We start from the raw sequence: 18,778 nt of genomic DNA, 5'->3' as shown, positions 1-18,778 counted from the left end.
TAGTAAACCGACATTTCAAGACCCTTCTAGATCTAGTTTTCAGGGGGACTTATTTTCTAATGGTAAAAAACACTGCTAATGGTAAAAAACAGTGCTTGAAAGAGATGAGGTAGTGACAGACTGCAATATCGTGATTGGAGATGAAAAAATTGAACAGGTAAATGAGTTTGTGTATCTAGGTTCTAAATTTACAAGAGATGGAAAGTATGAGAGTGATATTGAAAGAAGAGTGAATGCAGGAAACATGGTGAATGGAGCTTTGCACTCCTTTATGAACAGTCAGAAGGTGTCTAATAAGGCTCGCTTGGCTGTGCATGAGGGGGTGTTGGTTCCAACACTCATGTACGGAAGTGAAAGTTGGGTATGGCAGAAGAAATATGAAAGCAGAATAAATGCAGTTGAGATGAGAGCGTTGAGAAGTATGATAGGAGTTACACTGAGTGACAGGATAAGAAATAGTGAGATAAGAAAACGTTGTGGTCTGAAAGAAGATGCTGTGACAAAAATTGAGAAAGGGTATGCCGAGATGGTTTGGACATGTCGAGCGAATGAATGAAGAACGATTGACGAAGAAAGTGTATAAGGCCAGTGTGAATGAAAGTGTTGGAAGGGGTAGACCTAGGCGGACGTTTCAAGATCAAATCAGGGACGTCTTGAAAAAAGGCCAGGTCAAGAGTACACTAAACCGGAGAGCATGTATGAAAGGAATAATGAAAGTGTACGAAGCGAAAGAAGTATGTAAGGATCGTAGCAAGTGGAAAGAAGTGGTCTCTGCCTACCCCTACGGGAAAGAGGCGTGATTTTATGTATGTATGTATGTATGTATGTAAAAACACAGTTAGAATTATACATGTTGTAATCAATCAATCAAGCAAAATCAGTTTATTCACGTAGGTCACGGAAATGACACTTATGAATGTCAAAAAAAAAATCTTGTTGAATCTACCGCTACTTCGTAAAGCGTTGAGCTAATGGAGAAGAAGTAGCAAGAAACTCATTGCCACTCTTTCATGTCAAGACTTACATCGATTTACAAATCATTTCAACTACAATATAATATGTAAAATGTAAAATGATGCAACAAACACACTCAAACGTCAAATAGTCAATAGTTATCCATTAAAAGTGTTTTATTTAAATAACAATAATGTCTAAGATGTATTTTGGCCGATTGTAACTCTTTAGAATAATAATACTTAAACTTAATATAGGTACCAGTTTGTGATAGAAATAATACTAGACTTTGATAAAATAATTATTTTATTTACAACTTAACTAAAGTTTAACGCTAACCTGAGTTAGTAAGATTAGGATATATTATGCGATATATTATTATGAAAAACCCTTTTCAAGTCTTATTTAGACTTTGATTAAGCTCTGTTTTATATCAATTATACTTCAATATTTATTAACACTCTTCACATTACACAAATACAATTTTAAACAAAATTTATGAACGATGCTGGTCTCAAACCCGCGACCTCCCGCGTTCCGTGCGAGCGCTCTTCGAACTGAGCCAACAGTTCGAGTGATGAAGCCACAACCTAAAAGTTGAACAAAGTATACAAGATTTATCAACGATACGTGACTCGAAGGGCTCAGTTGGAAAAGCGCTCGCACGGAACGAGAGAGGTCGCGGGTTCGAGTCCCGCATCGTTCATATATTTTGTTTTCAAATTTTATATGTGTAATTATTCCCAGAACTGAGGACACTTTAAAACATTATTTTTACTCTTAACATCCTTAAAAAAGCCCAGAGAACTGGATATTGTTGAAATAATTTTGTACAAAAGTTGTAACATAAGGTTTGCTAAGGCATTACATTATCAATGTCGAGTTAATAAAGTTTCGCTTCCTATAACGTTTATATCTTAGATTAAGGATTGGTCTCCGCTGAGCTCCAACTAGATACCGCACCATCTAAGAACAATAGCTTTATTATTGCGGCAACTATTAAATGCCTGTGTGCGTGATTGATTCACTTCAGATCTTGACAGTCAATGGAATTTTTCAAATTTCGTAACATACGTTTCGTGTTATTTTACATTAAAATTGCAAAGTTTAACAGAACATATGGCGCGGCAACGTCATGCCATTGTTCAAGACTAGCTCGTGTACGTCCACTTGGGCGTAGTATTAGTTGCCGCATTTTACGACTTCGCCTGCGGTATCTAGTTGGAGCGCAGCGGAGACCAATCCTTAATCTAAGGTTTATATTAAAAATGTGTTGTTAGTTCACAATACTGCTGCGCTGTGGCCTTTGTTAAATCAGTCTATAATGTAAATTATAACTTTGACTATAATACGTGTCTAGATAGAGCTTGCTTGAACTATTAATAGCATTTAGCTGAATTGGGAGTAGGTACAATAAGAGCGCCTTCGCACTACGTCCAATCCGCATCCGATCCGTACCCGTGAAAACGGTCCGGTGTAGTCGGGAACTATTATAACTGTTCACGGAAAGTAATCGGACGACGGAAGCCGGCTCTAGTGCCGTAAACTACCATAGAAATAGTTCTACGGCTACCTCGGACCGTGTTTTCACGGATACGGATCGGATTCGGATCGGACATAGTGCGAAAGCGCTCTCAGCTTAGCGAAACTCTCTTATGCAACGTGCAGTCATTGATAGATTGACAGATGACGGCTATAATCTTGTAGATAATATAATCCACTACGTTTTAGGCAACTGTTCGCTTTCAAAGTTAGCCGGATTACATTTGGTCGCCATATTGTAATTACTATTTCAAATTTATGTCAAATCACTGCACGTTTCATACAAAATTAAATTTCAATGTTTTCTTAGACAGTCCCGCCTCTCATTACGTAGTATTTACATCCTCTTTGGGTACAATCATTAATATTAGTTAAATAACTATGTAAACATGTTACTTTATAGTTCCTGATTTTCTTAAATACTTATAGGTAGGTTTACTGGATGAATATAATTATTTTATGCTTTATTTATGATTCTATAACAAAAAGCCTGTAATAAAATACTACCATGAATTATCATTTTACGATATATATACCATATATATGAACATACTATCGTACGGATGACCTGACAGCCTGATAACTTGTGAACAATTTTTATTTGTCAATGTGTGTGTTAGCTAGTTGCTTGATATTCAAAATATTAAGCTAATTCCAAGCGAAGCTGACTGTTTACGACTTGCCAATCAAGATCGGTTACAGTAACATTAGATTCGCTTTTCTATTCTATCTTGCTGTATCTCCGTTAGAAGTGTTCTTCTTTCTTTCTTGCACGCTTTGTTCATTTATTGGTAAGTAAGAACAGTACATTATAAGTCACGATTTATACGTAATAATTTGCGATATCAAAAATTAAACACATTTAAAAATTATTAAAGCATTTGTTCTTAGATAATATACGGTGCACTTAGTAATACGTGCATACGAATTTGAAGGGTTGCAATTTTTCTCCTTACATTAGTGTCGCGAAGCCAAGAGAATTTCGGCCAATGACCCGCTACTGCCGATGTCGAGTATATTTTCTTTTCGCTCAAGCTCACTTTTATGTGAACGAGATGGAGCTATTCGAACTGTTGCTTGATTCACAAACCGCTCGGTCAAATATCTGACTGTTAAATAAATATTGTTGTATAAATACCACTGGTCAGGCTGTTCCATATGTTTGACAGCAAATTTTTTGTGCCTATTTGAAGCGCCACTCGCGACCGTCCAGAGAACTAATTTTGACGTATAATACAAATGGCTGCGTGAAAAGCGTACAGTATAGGTTAAATATATTCTACTCTGAAGTATTTTTGGATTTTGAATTAAGTTTCGTTCGTTTTTCGTGTTACTTTAAGAATCAACGTAACCACCATATATCCCACCATATATCGCTGTTTATTTAGTTGAGGTCGTTATCACTGTTTTTAGTACCGCAGACTCTCGCTATGGCTAACAGCGCCCAAATGGCGAATATCAAACAGGCACGAAAGCGCTTTGACAGCCGCCAGTCCAGTGGTAAATAGAAGAGATCAGTGGTTCCACTGCAAAGCCCTACTCTATCTAGACTATACGTGTGTTACAACTTATAATTAATTCATGCCGCACTTTTCGGCTGGTATCTCCCCCTTAAATGAAATCGTCTCTTGTATCTCCTCATGGGGCATCGTCCCGCGTGTCTCTCGTATGGACCGTATTCACAGCTCGGGACATTGCAGTCTCCTTGAGCCACACAGACTCTGTCCCTCAAACCGAAGTGCTCCCTCCCACGGGCGAGAGAGAGACAGTCGCGCCGGCGACTGGCCACGGGCCAATCACAGTTGCAGGAGCAAACGTCGTCAGTTATCCGGTTCTTGAACAGCTTTGGGCAGGTACATCTAGAAAAAGACAAACTTGTTTCCATTTAGAAAGTAGGGACACTTACTTCGAACAGTTATATTAAAAAGTAAATTACATAAATTTATTTACAACGTTATGTTAGAAGCTTCCAAGACAATCAAATTTCAGAAACACTTTTTATGACTCAAATAAGCCAGTTTTTGGTTCACTGGAAGCCTTAAATTAAGGATTAGTCTCCGATGCGCTCCAGCTAGATACCGCAGCCGTAATCGCAAAGTGTGGCAACTAATGCTACGCCCAAGGTGGCGTACTCGAGCCAGTCTCAAACAATGTGTGACGTTGACGTGCAACATGATCTGTTAAACTTTGCTAATAATTGAAATTAAAATGCCGGGTTGCGTAGAAAAACTTTGTAAAAATAATACTACAAGAAATTATAATAAAGACACTGGGATCATATAAAATCAGTTAGTATTTTGTGTTTATTAATTACAATGTAAAATAACACGAAGCGTATGTTACAAAATTTGAAAGATGCCATTGAGTGTCTAGATGCCATGCACACAACCATCTAATAGTTGATCATAATAAAAACGCTATTGTTCTTACGTAGTTCGATATCTATTTGGAGCGCAGCGGAGACCAATCCCTAATATAAGTGTACAACGTTATGTTAGAAGTTTCCAAGATAATCAAATATCAGAAACACTTTTTGTGACCCAGATATGCCAGTTTTTGGTTCACTGAAAGCGTTTCTTGTTAGTTCGATATTGTCATATTTTTATTAAATAAATACATTATGTATTTATTTGTAATAAACTTTTTTAATATGATAATAATTATTATTTATATCTTCGTTTTCAAAATGTTTGTTAATTGAAAAAAATACACACGTCAACGTTTAAGTCAAATTGAAGTTTTTTACCTTGAATACGATGCTTGTCAAAATAATGATGCCACAGTTAAGCCTATCTAGGCTTAACTATAGATTTTGGAAACGGAAATCTTATTTATTTATTTACCACCAGCTGACCCGGCAAACGTTGTTTTGCCATATAAATTGTATTGATCTTGTGCTTGCTAGTTGATAAGAGATGGCGCTAGTTGTATTAATTAGTAACAATCACACTTCTTTTATATTTTGCATAATTCACACTTTAGTTTTATAAATTATAGCCTATTTGTTATTATGGTGTGTAAGCTATAATATTGTAAAGTTTCATCAAAATCTATTCAGTAGATTTTGCGTTAAAGAAGTTCAAACATACATCCAGACATACAAACTTTCACATTTATAATATTATAGTAGGATACATCATTGTATACGTCTCCAATTCCGATCGTAAGGATACAACGATTTTTTTCTCACTGAGTGCTCAAAAATGATAAAAAGCTTTTGCTTACTGGTTTTATACACCAAAGGAACCATTTAAGAGCTACTGAGGTGAAAATTACTGTTATAATCCTCAACTGAAACTGAAACAGAAACTGTGAAACTGACACATCTACGTGACGTCTGTTTGCAAACCGTACTTTTGATTTGTGATTTTTGAAACCTGCCCTCGTGTCATTGAAATGAAATGAAATGATTTATTTGTATGAATCATGGTAATATAGTTGTTAATAATTAATTGGTGTACAGCACAATTCGCCAATATATCGGCATACAAATATTTGATTGTCAATATTGGAATTTTTATATTTATACGTCACTTATATACATTACATAGTTTTAATTATAATATAATATTAAATAAACATTAGTTTGTAGGTACCTCTCAAGAAATTACATTTAAATACTATTATTTTTGGCTAAAGAATTCTTTTAAACTATAAAAGCATTTATCTTTTAGCCATAATTTTAATTTTTTATGCATTAATGTTTTAGACATCTCTCTAATATTCTTTGGAAGGTGGTTAAAGACCCTAATACACATAACATTTGCGTTATTTTGATAAAGCGCTGAATTGCGAGGGTATTATACTGTTTATTTAGTACATATGCAATAGTATAATTAGTATCAAATCATTCAAGAATATAATAATAGCGCCGTTCAGGCACTACAATTATTGTGCTCGTCACCTTGAGACATGATGTTAAGTCTCAATTGCCCAGTAATATCACTCCCTACGGCACCCTACAAGCCGTAACACAGTCATGTTTACACATTACTGCTTCACGGCAGAAGTAGGTGCCGTTGTGGTACCCATAATCTAGCCGGCATCCTGCGCAAAGGAGCCTCCCACTGGTTCCTACGGCAAGCAATCTCCAGGCTCAACTAAGACTAACTAGTTAGATTCAAATTCAAATTCAAATATTTTTATTCAAAATAGGATTTAAAATCACTTATTGAACGTCAAAAACTACCACCCATTCAAAAGAGACTGCCTCAGACCTGAGAAGAATGGGCGCAAGAAACTCAGCGGGCTTTTTATATATATATAAAATATGGATTACAATGTGATATCGTACAATAAACATTTATAATTAAAGAGCCTGAGGGTGTTCGCTTTATTCCCTGTCCGTGGTGTCATTAAGAAAATCGTTTATGCTATAATAACCTTTCCCACACAAACGTTTTTTAACAATTCTTTTAAATTTCGTAACACATTTGTTTTGTACATTTTCTGGGATCATATTGTAGAAGCATATACATCGCCCAACAAAAGAAGTCTCGACTCTCTACTAACTCGACCCAACCGAGTAGTAGGCTTAACAAGTTCATGTTGTTCCTCGTGTTAACATTATGAATGTCACAGTTTCTAGGGAATTCCTCAATGTGCTTATGAACATACAAAACATTATCAAAAATGTAAAGCAATAGACAAAATGTTTATTTCTTTAAATTTTTCTCTTAACGATTCTCTAGGACCTAGGTTATAAATCACGCGAATAGCCCTCTTCTGCAGCACAAAGATGGTATTAATATCGGCCGCACTGCCCCATAACAATATACCATAGGACATAATACTATGAAAATATCTAAAGTATACTAATCTCGCCGTATCTATGTCAGTTAACCGTCTAATTTTCTTAACAGCATATGCTGCAGAACTAAGCCTATTCGCCAATCCTTCAATATGGGGAACCCCACTGCAATTTGCAATCAAGAGTAATGCCAAGAAATACAGCAGATTCCACTGGTGTTACCACCTCTCCATTTAATAAAATATTCGCATCTACATTTTTGACATTTGGCGCGGTGAATTTAATATATTTGGTTTTATGACAATAAGTTATTGGCGCTAAACCAGTACACGATGTCAGATAGAGCATTGTTTACTTCGTCATATAAAACTTGGCTTCGTTTCACTTTGAATATAAGTGAAGTGTCATCCGCAAACCTTGTGTTTTTTTCTACAGTGCCTACCTTGCTAGAAAACCGATGCACGCCCCTGAGTAATCCTTGCTATTCTTTACCTTCGTAATTGTGGTGAGGCCTGTTCTTCATCTCTTTCCAACGGCGGCTCTTCAGTAGGAGGTCTCCAATCGTTCTGTCTCTCACTAGCACTAGCTTCCCGTTTCTCCGGCACAGGTCTGTCGATCCGGGACCTGGCAGTGCTCTGGAGTGTGTCCTTGGAGACGCACGCGCATCTCGTGTGGTTAAAGAACAGCATGCGGGCTGTGGTCAGATTGCCATCAGCTTTATTTAACTGAAATTGTAAGAAATAATATGCAAGGCAATTAATTTTCTTTTTCCATCTATGTAGTGGATAATTGGATTGGTATTTATAACTAAATACACGGTGGTTCCAAATTAATTATCATGCTCCTAATGCTAACAAGGTAATTAGCCGTGTAAATAAATTTACCAAATTTTATTTTTTGTGAAATATTTGATATTTAAAACGCTTTCAACTTTGAACACTATTCATATATTAGATTAAAAAACTAATTTGTCATGTTATTAGTTATATTACAGCCATTGTAATATAAGTTTCTTATATGTTCTTCTCACGAGCTCAACTTTCTACTTTTTCCGTACATTATATGGTAGATTTAGTAATTTACCAGTGGATGGCTCCTTTGCACAGGATGCCTGATAGATTATGGGTACCACAACGGCGCCTATTTCTGCCGTGAACCAGTAAAGTGTAACCATTACTGTGTTTCGGTGTGAAGGGCGCCGGAGCTAGTGAAATTACTGGGAAAATGAGACTTAACATCTTATGTCTCAAGGTGACGAGCGCAATTGTAGTGCCGCTCAGAATTATTGGGGTTTTTCAAGAATCCTGAGCGGCACTGCTTTGTTGGCAGGGCGTATCAATTACTATCAGCTGAAAGTCCCGTTCGTCTTGTCCCTTATTTTCATAAAAAAAATTAAAAGAAATATTTCTAGAGACCATTCAAAAACGCTTACCTTAAGCCTATTTGAATACAAAGTATAAGTGTAAAGTATATTTGATTTTGAACTTTTCTGAGTTTTCTCAAACCAAAAAGTTTTAAAGGCTATATAAATAATGTAGATATAGTTTTAATATTATGATTAGGTCTTCTATAACAAAATCTTTATAAATATAAAATATCTTTATAAAAAATACGCATAAGTAAGCACTTTGGAATAATCTTCTCATAATTATTGATATTATTTTCGGAAGTTTAATTCTAATTTAATTCTAATAAATTAAAGTTTAATACGAGGAAAGTGATAATAGACAAATTTGTAGATTTTTTTATTATCTATCGATTTTGTTTGAATGTTTTTTCGCTAAAAATTATATTTTCGAAGAAAATCGCCAAAAAGCTGTTTCGGGGGTAGTTTTTATTGTTTTTACAACCCCTGCAATTAATTTTCGATTTTTTGACTCTGTATCCTTATTTTACATAAAAAACTGAAAATATGATCGAGAATTTAAACTTCCGAAAATAATGTCGATTTAAAGCTTTTCTTTACTGGACTAAGAGATACTTGTCGATAAAATAATTCCGAATAGATGAATGGCTTACCAGAAAAGATAGAACTATGTGTTTTCCATCGACTGGCGCACACATCTGAGCCTCGTCGTGGCAGCAACCGGTGTCTTCAGCGCAACGGTGAAGCTGTACACATGGGGGCATGTACCTACCGATTAAAAATATTATATACTAGCTGACCCGACAGACGTTGTTCTGTATATAATAAATAAAATAATGTTTTTTATGAATTTGTCAATAATATATCATAACATCAAAAATTACTTCGTAAAATATGCACCCTGCTGTCGCAATGAAATTGTTTCACAGCAGAACTGTCAAACCGTGCGTCAATAAATTCTTTCATAGAAAATATGTCCATACAAAACAAATATCGGACGACGGGGGACACATCAAAGGAAAAACAAAATTGTTGCTTTTATTTAATTCCGAGCATTTTCATATTTATTCACCTTTTAAAACTTCCCTGGACTTTTACAAATAATTCAAGACCTAAATTTGGAAAATCGGTCCAGCCGTTCTCGAGTTTTAGCGAGACTAACGAACAGCAATTCATTTATATATATATATATATATACTAGCTGACCCGGCAGTCATTGTTCTGTATATAATAAATAAAATAATGTTTTATATGATTTTGTCAATGTATATCAAAAATAATCAATAATATATGTAAAATATGCACCCTGCTGTCGTAATGAAATTGTTTCACAGCAGAACTGTCAAACCGTGCGTCAATAAATTCTCTCCTAGAAATTATGTATGGACACATCAAAGGAAAAACAAATTTGTTGTTTTTATTTAATTTGGCAGCATTTTCCTTATTTATTCACCTTTTAAACCTTCTCTGGACTTCCACAAATAATTCAAGACCTAAATTTGCCAAATCGGTCCAGCCGTTCTCGAGTTTTAGCGAGACTAACGAACAGCAATTCATTTTTATATATATAGATTATATATACAGTTTACTGTCCATTGTTATATGTAATCCGCACAATTAAAATGAGATGCGAATGCGGAACTGATAGATACGCGATTGACCATAAGGTCGGCAAAGTAAGCTCACGATACGATTACACATAGCTCATTGCTCAAAAACTGAAATTTTTTAGTACTTAGGGCTCCCACACAAAACCGCGACCTCGCATCGAATCGCAAATATCTGCGAACTCGAACGAATGCACCGCAAGAACGTCCGATCTCATTCGCATAGGGCATTCCCGCGAATCACACCTGTGACGCCTCCTTTAAAAGACTTTAGTCCGCTCTAAAATAGCTTTAGAGAAAGACGCGCGCGCATCTTTGTTTATAGAATGGCGGAATATGATGTAGATTATTTAATATCTTTAATCGAGGAGCGCCCCGTCCTTTGGGATACAAGTGATCAACATTACAAAAATAAATTTACTAAGCAAGATGCGTGGAAGAGCGTCTGTATAATCGTAATAAGTGGATCCAATACGGCTGACTACACTTGAAGGTATGGTTGCCCTACCAAACAGTTTGCCGCACAAAATCGTATCGCAGAAATTCGCATCGCAAGTTCCTGCGATGCGGTTTCGCATCGCATCGCTTCGCAGTTTTGTGTGGGAGCCCTAAGTATGGCTTCGTCCCATTTTTAACGACTCACACGAATAATATAGTTTTCTCTTAATCAGTGATCGACATGCTCTACCATTCATATTGTTATTGTTTAGACTAAAAATATTTACCTTTTACCTGAACATAAAACATTCAACAACTCACTTAGATTGCTTTAATTAGACCATTATTGTTTGCTATGTTTAGTTGATATCCCTAACTTCTGGGATTCAGTACACAGATTTAATTTAAATTTAATAAGAACCCGCGCGTCTCGGGTTTCGTCCCAGAGCCTTAGTTACCACCTAAGCCAATCGTAAATCTTGGTATGATTGTTAATGCATTCATCTATCTTGTAAGCCGAGAGTTGAATACACAATAGTTTTAAGGGCAAATATATATATTAACAGTACACTTTAGGCAAATCGGCAAATGACTTGCTTGGTGGTAAGGTCAAAGGCAGCACACAACACAACAGTGTACCTCAGCAATAGCAGAGCTGCAGCGGTACTATCCACGTCGATAAATTCCAATCCTATCCAAGTTTTGCTCTAGATTCGTATTCTATCATTTCCCTTGAACGTCAGACACCATGGAAAGGATATGGGTACCACAACGTGACTATTTCTGCGATGAAGCAGTGATGTGTAAACATTGCTGGGTTTCGGTCTGAAGGGCGCCGTACCTAGTGAAATCACTGGGCAAATGAGACTTAACATCTTAGGTCTCAAGGCGACGAGCGCAATTGTAGTGGCGCTCAGAATTTAACTTATTATCATTAAACTTATTTATATTAAAAAAAAAGTTTACTGAATCGAAACCGCGCCAATAATCGTACACTCGAATTTTCCAATATAGCTCAACCAAATATAGAATATTTTTCCTACTATTGCAAGGGTAATAAACTGATTTAAGTTGTCAACTCAACCAAATGTCAAAATTTTGCAGAATAGACATCTACCAATAATTGACGTTCGATCTTGTTACGAGAACACGTATCACACAGTTTCCCTAAGTCCTAACGTAACTTCAACACAACTGGAACTGAACTGTCAATTTGTGTCACGACAATACGAAATTTAACTTTTTGACATTTGAAGGTCCCTACGATCTTAATCTAGTTTTGTTATGAATGAATAATAGAATTATGAAATAATAGATTTAATTTGCAAGATTCAAAGTAATAGTGATTGATGATTATTGATTGGTATATATTTATAGTGACGACCTATATAGCCCAGTGGTTGGTGACCCTGCCTACTGAGCTAGAGGGCCCAGGTTCGAATCCCGGTAGGTGCAAATTTTTTGTGATGAATATTATTAAAATGTTTGTTTCCGAGTCAACGGAAGTATATGTATTTATGTATGTTTGAGTAAGTATATTGTAATAAATATATCGATGTCTTACTTCTACCCATAGGCTATGTCTAGTTTGGGGCAAGATAATTTGTGTAAAGGTGTGTCAGTATTATATTATTACTAGCTGACCCGGCAAACGTTGTTTTGCCATATAAAGTATAATTCACGCGATAGTTTTATAAGTAATAAAATATTGCCTATATTATAGCCTGTACATCATTTTGTTATATTGTCAATAGTTTTTGCAGCGCAAGCAAAAATAGGTTTTCGATTTTACACCTTGTGTTACAAAATAGCAATTTTATTACGGATCCTTAATTTTGAAAAAAAAAACATAGCCTATAGCCTTCCTCGATAAATGGACTACCCAACACTGAAAGAATCATTCAAATCGGACCAGTAGTACCAGAGATCAGCGCGTTCAAACAAATTAGTATAGATTATATACTAGCGGACCCAGCAAACGTTGTATTGCCGATATTAAAATCGCGATACAAAAGTAACTGTTGATCGCAGATGGGTGAAAATTTGAAGTTGTATGTATTTTTTAATGCTGACTCATAATCAAATAAATTTAAAAAAATGTAAAAAAAAATAAAAAAAAAATTCGCGTGGACCACTCCTAACATTTAGGGGGATGAAAAATAAATGTTGTCCGATTATCAGACCTACCCAATATGCACTCAAAATTTCATGAGAATCGGTCAAGACGTTTCGAAGGAGTATAACTACAAACACCGCGACATGAGAATTTTATATATTAGATTGCAATACTTACAAAGTGTCAGCCGCTGGGGCCAGCTTCCTCACAGACAGCCACCGCGGCTGAGGTGTCAGGCATTGTCCTGAGCGCAGTGCCGTCCTAATGTTGGAAAGGGCTGCCCTGCGAACAGCAAGCCGATCCTCGGCTGTGGAGTAAGCTGGAATCATTGGACCATAGATAATACAAGCCGAATATCTGGTGCGCCTTCAACAGCATTTAGAATAGAATAGAAACACTTTATTAGCAATTAAAAACACTCACACAAAAACACAATAATTTACAATATTAATTAAAATCTTAAAATTCTAAATTAAATAACGTAACAAATATTATAAAAAAATAAAAATAAATAAATAAAAATAACAGTGTGAGCGTGATTCCCTGCTAAAAGGAGCTGACTCAGTATATTGTTGTGTCAATGCAGAAGACACCAACACAACACTGAGAAGAACAGATAAGAAACACCCAGCATTATTTAAATGATTTAACAAAATTCCTTAGTTTACCTAATATAATATACCTCCTATATGATTTAGGTGGCCTGAATCAGTCAAGAACCATGCATTATTACCGTCAATAGAGTCTACTATACTATAGTAAACGTTCTTTTTGGTCAAAGTAGCTTTAATATATTTTTTGAAGTTGTGCTCAGTAAGCCCTAGTATACTATCTGTTTTTTTATTGAAAAGAACGTGATCACCGCCGCCCACATTCACTTGCAAAACCAGAGAAATCTAAGGAGCGTTGCTGGCCTTTGAGGAAGGTGTACGCGCTTTTTTTGGTTTGCTTTTTGGTGTCGTATCGTCCCGGAATCACTGCACAAGGAAGCTCATTCGACAGCTTTGTAGTACGTAGATGAAAGCGCCATCCAGATGGTTGTAAGTGCGTTTACAGTTTTATTGTTAAACTGAATACAGGCTACCATAGCATATGCATAGCCGTTTGAAATCATTGCACTCTAATGGAATATATGTCAAAAGATGAAACTCCATTATCACCGGCCGGCATCGCTCCTGTAATTACTTTGATATTGTAAGAGAGGCGGTGATTACTTCCACCAGATGGTTAACCTATCAGTTCATTCGTTTGGTGTCTAAATAAAAAAAAACCCCCATCTTGTATTGTGGCATAGCAAAGTTCTCAGGAACTTATTCTGAAACAAACTATTGGACCAACTTCTTTTAACGCATGGTAATCGTGATTTTTTTCTGACAGCCATTTTGATTTGTCAATTGTCAATGGGGGCGTTAGCTAGTGGTTTGATAGGTATTCAAAATACTAAAAGACTACTACTAATACTAACCGTAGTTAACTGTTCATAGCTTGTCAATCAACGTCGGTTACAGTAACTACAGATTCGCTTTCTTTTTCTATCTTATTGTAGCTCCGTTAAAGATGTTCTTTCCTCTCGTACGCTTCGTCTATACTTTATTGTAAATCGATGGTACTGATATGCTATTTATATTTAGCAGGATAGACTAGCTTTTCATGATCTCACTATATTTTTGATGTCACCCGAGTCTCGAATTTTATACTAGTAAATAATTGTACAGAAAGTACTTGTAAGGCGGCGCCTATTTCTGTCGTGAAGCAGTAAAACCTAGGATGGCAGCTTGCGTAAGCATTTGTGTTGCGGTCTAAAGGGCGCCGTAGCTAGTGAAATGGCCCAGTCAGTAGCAAATGAGACTTAACATCTTATGTCATTATCATCTGAGCGGCACTGCGTTGTTATGGGCAGAGCGTATCAATTACAATCAGCTGAACATCCTGCTCGTCCTGTCCAATACTGTACAATACATGTATAAAAAAATTTATTCCATCTACTAGGCTCCGTAAAATTACTAAATCTTTTAAAGTGGATTGTGTTATATTTTATAATAAACTCCCAAATGATATTAAAACATTACATAAAAAAATTAAATGTATCGTAAAAACTAAATTAATATCTAAGGCCTATTATAATTTGAAAGATTATTTGAATGATAAAGATAGTTGGAATTAATGTTCTAAGCTTTGTTAATGAATATTGTTATACTCATTTGAATGCTATTGTAACTTTTGTACTTCATCCTGACTCGCCTAAATAACTTTTAATGTTTTGGTGAATAAATAATACTTTTTGACTTTGACTATGCATACATTGCAAACTTGACTTAAGTTTGCAATGTATGCATAGTCAAAGCCGTAACTCGGTTAGAAATATACCTTAAGATACTCAGAATTAATTTGGTATATAAGCAGCCCTCTGCCCTGGCTAGGGAATACAGGACCTTAAATCAAAGTAAGTAAAATAATCTTATGCTTACAATCGTCTAAAATCCTGGGTCTCTCCTTTGTAGCAGCTACGGGGTCCACAGCGGACACGATGGTATGCCTGTAATTGTCCAGTCTGGTGAAGGCGGAAGGTGTCACGCCCAGCAGTGGCTTCGAGGTTGAGCTGATGTCATCTTCTAGTGGATCCCAATCCTCGCCGACATCGTTCGCGTAGTCACCCTCACTGTCTGGATCATCCTGAGAATTAAATTAAACTTTGAGTAGAGAGTAGAACGTGCCGTATCTGCACTATTTAACTCCGACATATTATATGCTGATATTTTAAGAGCTTAAATTTTCTTTTCTGATCTAATAATCATAATAATAATAAATTTCGTTTATTTCAAAGATAACATATACATTTTAGTAGTTGAGACATCCCAGTTAGTTGTCTTAGGACACTTGTATTGGAAATATCTCACAACATCCTTAGCGGATACATTATATGTGATAAACAATATAGAAATAAACAGAAATGATTAAAAAACAAAATTTGCAATTATCGCATAATGAAAACAAGTCTGAAAACTGTATGCGTGCGATCTGGAAAGTGTATCTAGGTTTTCCTTAATAATTTTATCATGAGCAAATAATCCAAGAATTCCCCTCTTTCCAAATTTTCATATTTCTTCCTTTTCATCGCCTCTTTGGCTCCACCACGAAAAGTAATCACCACCATCCACGTTCTGTTGCAACACCAGAGCAATTTACTCGCAGACATTAACTTATCGGCCTTCCAGAAAGTTTAATGTGAGATTGTTTCTCTCTCACTCTACGGTTTAAGCCTGGGCTAATAAAAAAGTAAGTAAGTAAGATTACTTTAGAGTCCTATTGCGTTCACTACCTACAGATAAGAAAGGAAAATCAAAACAAACATTAAAAAGAGTTTCAATTCATCGGTTGATCGATTGAAAAAGGCAACATCACATTGTGTTGATGATTTATGCTACGTGTGATTCCTACACCACTTAACATCCCATGAAGTCATTTTTAATAGAAACATCCTGGTTTAGTTTGTTTAAAAATCTCATCTGACAGGGATTCAATCTCGCTCACTCGCCTAACCGAACTGATTCGCGTGCCAGGACAGATTGTAAGCCTAGACCACATCACAGATCACGGATCGGATAGTTTTAGTTGCGCTATTTTAAAGCGCCAGAAATACTTCCATTTTTAATATGCGTTCACTGGTGTAAATACTCATGTATACTCCGCGTAATCAAACTGGTATGCTAATACGTGACTGATACATGCGCGTCGTCAAAGCAAGCACTATACGGGGAATCCCCATGTTGGCTTTCCTTCGTAACCTCATAGGATTTTACGCTTATATGGCATAAAAAATATGCCACAAAAGCAATCTTTGTCTTGTAGTTATTGTTTGTATAAGAGGAGGCAAAAGTGGTGAGGTCCATCGACATTCGCAATACCAGAGGTCAAAAATGCATTGCCGGGGTTTAAAGTGTGTGCTTAAAGGTTCCTAAGAAAGTTCGGGAAAACTGTAGCCGGTAATTGATTTGATTATGTCGGGCCCGCTTAATTTATGAATGTCCAAGGTGAAAAGCGTCTTAAAATGGCCGGTATGCCGGAATTTGATGCCTCGGTCATGTATGAGCCGCACCGCGAAATAAACAGTGGTGGAGTAGCACCATAGTCATATAGAGTCGAGTTGGAGAGAGCAACGGCAAGCTGACAGAAATTTACCTGGACAGACTTGGCTTGACTTCTCATTACATATGAGAATGCACGAGGGAAGGTGCGCAAGTCTCTCGCCATTTCTGCCCATGTCCTGTGACTTTGCCTCAGAAATAACTATTGGGGGACCTGGAACCATGCTTTTAGTGTCTTTTTTTTAAATTGGCTGGTATTTTTCTAAGATATCATCGCAGTTTGCAGGAATGCTCAAACCATGGTTGACACTTGCCACCGATCGGCACCGAAGAGAACGGAATTAAGGATTCCATACTGTGTAGTAGTAAGACAGAAACAGCAGCGGCATCAGCTGGATCGACCAATTATGCTTAATCAATCAAAATATTGTGTCCTTTACTAAATAATGCCCTGATGATTAATTCTTTGCAAAGAAAATTGAGAGACCGCAAAACAAGTAATACTTTTGAAGGAAGTTTTGGACAGAATAAAAATAAAAATATTCAAATCGCAGCTCATCCAAATTAGCAACCGTCTTTTGTCCAGGGTGTGATCTAGCGCTGTTCTCAACCTAAAATAATTGGCCTGCAGCAAGGGTTTCGAAACTGTTCGAAAAAATTAGATCATATAATGTAAGGACCATCTTACATGTGTAACTATTTATGTAAATATAGGCGATTTCTTATTTACAAAACGACATGCCGAATATTCAAACAACGAGTATTCTAAATCGCAGCTTGATTGAATTCCAAGCGTTGTGTTTGAGTTATTAACACGGTAAGATTAATATTCTGTAGCCAGGAATAGCTCACGCCTGTAACTCCACAACGATCGTTGCTAATTTTATTCAACATAATACCAATGTTTGGTTTCTGTTGAGTGGGCGTCCATTTTGAATGTAGCAGGAAAATACTGAATTATAATATTTTGAAAATGAAATTTTTTATGATTTTATTTAAGTACATAAATATAAAACAAATTTAGGTATGTGCGTGAATTTTAGAGTGAGAAGCTCGTTATTACAAATTATTAGCGGAATTATTAAGCGGATTGTGCCAACTGTATAAAAATAGTTATAAGAAGGGCCAGATGTTCGGCCAGATAATAGGAGTATGGTAATTATATTATATACTAGCTGACCCGACAGACGTTGTTCTGTATATAATAAATAAAATAATGTTTTTATATGAATTTGTCAATAATATATCGTAACATCAAAAATTACTTCGTAAATTATGCACCCTGCTATCGTAATGAAATTGTTTCACAGCAGAACTGTCAAATCGTGCGTCAATAAATTCTCTCATAGAAATTATGTATGGACACATCAAAGGAAAAACAAATTTACTGTCTTTATTTAATTTAGCAGCATTTTCCTATTTATTCACCTTTTAAACCTTCTCTGGACTTCCACAAATAATTCAAGACCAAAATTTGCCAAATCGGATCAGCCGTTCTCGAGTTTTAGCGAGAATAACGAATAGCAATTCATCTTTGTATATAAAGATAGATTACCTACTATTGGTATTTATTCATATCACTGCAACTGATCTGGAGTCACCCCAGTCGAACCATTAGACCGCGTGCGATGTATGCTGCTCCAACTGTTAGTGATCCAGTACCTACACCAGCGGGAGGTTCCTTTGCACCGGATGCCGGCTAGATTATGGGTACGTCGTGAAACAGTAATGTGCAAGCATTATTGTGTTTCGGTTTCAAGGGCGCCGTAGCTAGTGAAATTACTGGGCAAATAAGACTTGACATCTTATGTCTCAAGGTGCAGAGCGCAGTTGTAGTGCCGCTCAGAATTTTTGGATTTTTCAAGAATCCTGAGCGGAACCATTAGCTGAACGTCCTTCTCGTCTTACTATTTTCATAAA

The 18,778-nt window shown here is 36.2% G+C and overlaps 1 protein-coding gene across 1 annotated transcript in view; it reads right to left on the bottom strand.

The window, feature by feature from the left end:
* Nucleotides 1–2,607: 2,607 nt before the first annotated feature.
* Nucleotides 2,608–18,778, bottom strand: part of LOC126967853 (uncharacterized) — a gene marked incomplete at its 5' end in the record, with an annotated part of 34,291 nt that continues 18,120 nt past the window's right edge. The window contains 5 exons of the mRNA XM_050812537.1: nucleotides 2,608–4,355; nucleotides 7,739–7,971; nucleotides 9,266–9,380; nucleotides 12,951–13,092; nucleotides 15,242–15,446. Of these exons, the coding sequence (XP_050668494.1) occupies nucleotides 4,076–4,355; nucleotides 7,739–7,971; nucleotides 9,266–9,380; nucleotides 12,951–13,092; nucleotides 15,242–15,446 (975 nt within the window). The remainder of the gene's footprint in view (nucleotides 4,356–7,738; nucleotides 7,972–9,265; nucleotides 9,381–12,950; nucleotides 13,093–15,241; nucleotides 15,447–18,778) is intronic.

Source organism: Leptidea sinapis, chromosome 14 (genome assembly GCF_905404315.1).
Source record: "Leptidea sinapis chromosome 14, ilLepSina1.1, whole genome shotgun sequence".
NCBI classification, from domain to species: Eukaryota; Metazoa; Arthropoda; class Insecta; order Lepidoptera; family Pieridae; genus Leptidea; species Leptidea sinapis.
This window is presented reverse-complemented; position numbering and strand designations above follow the sequence as displayed.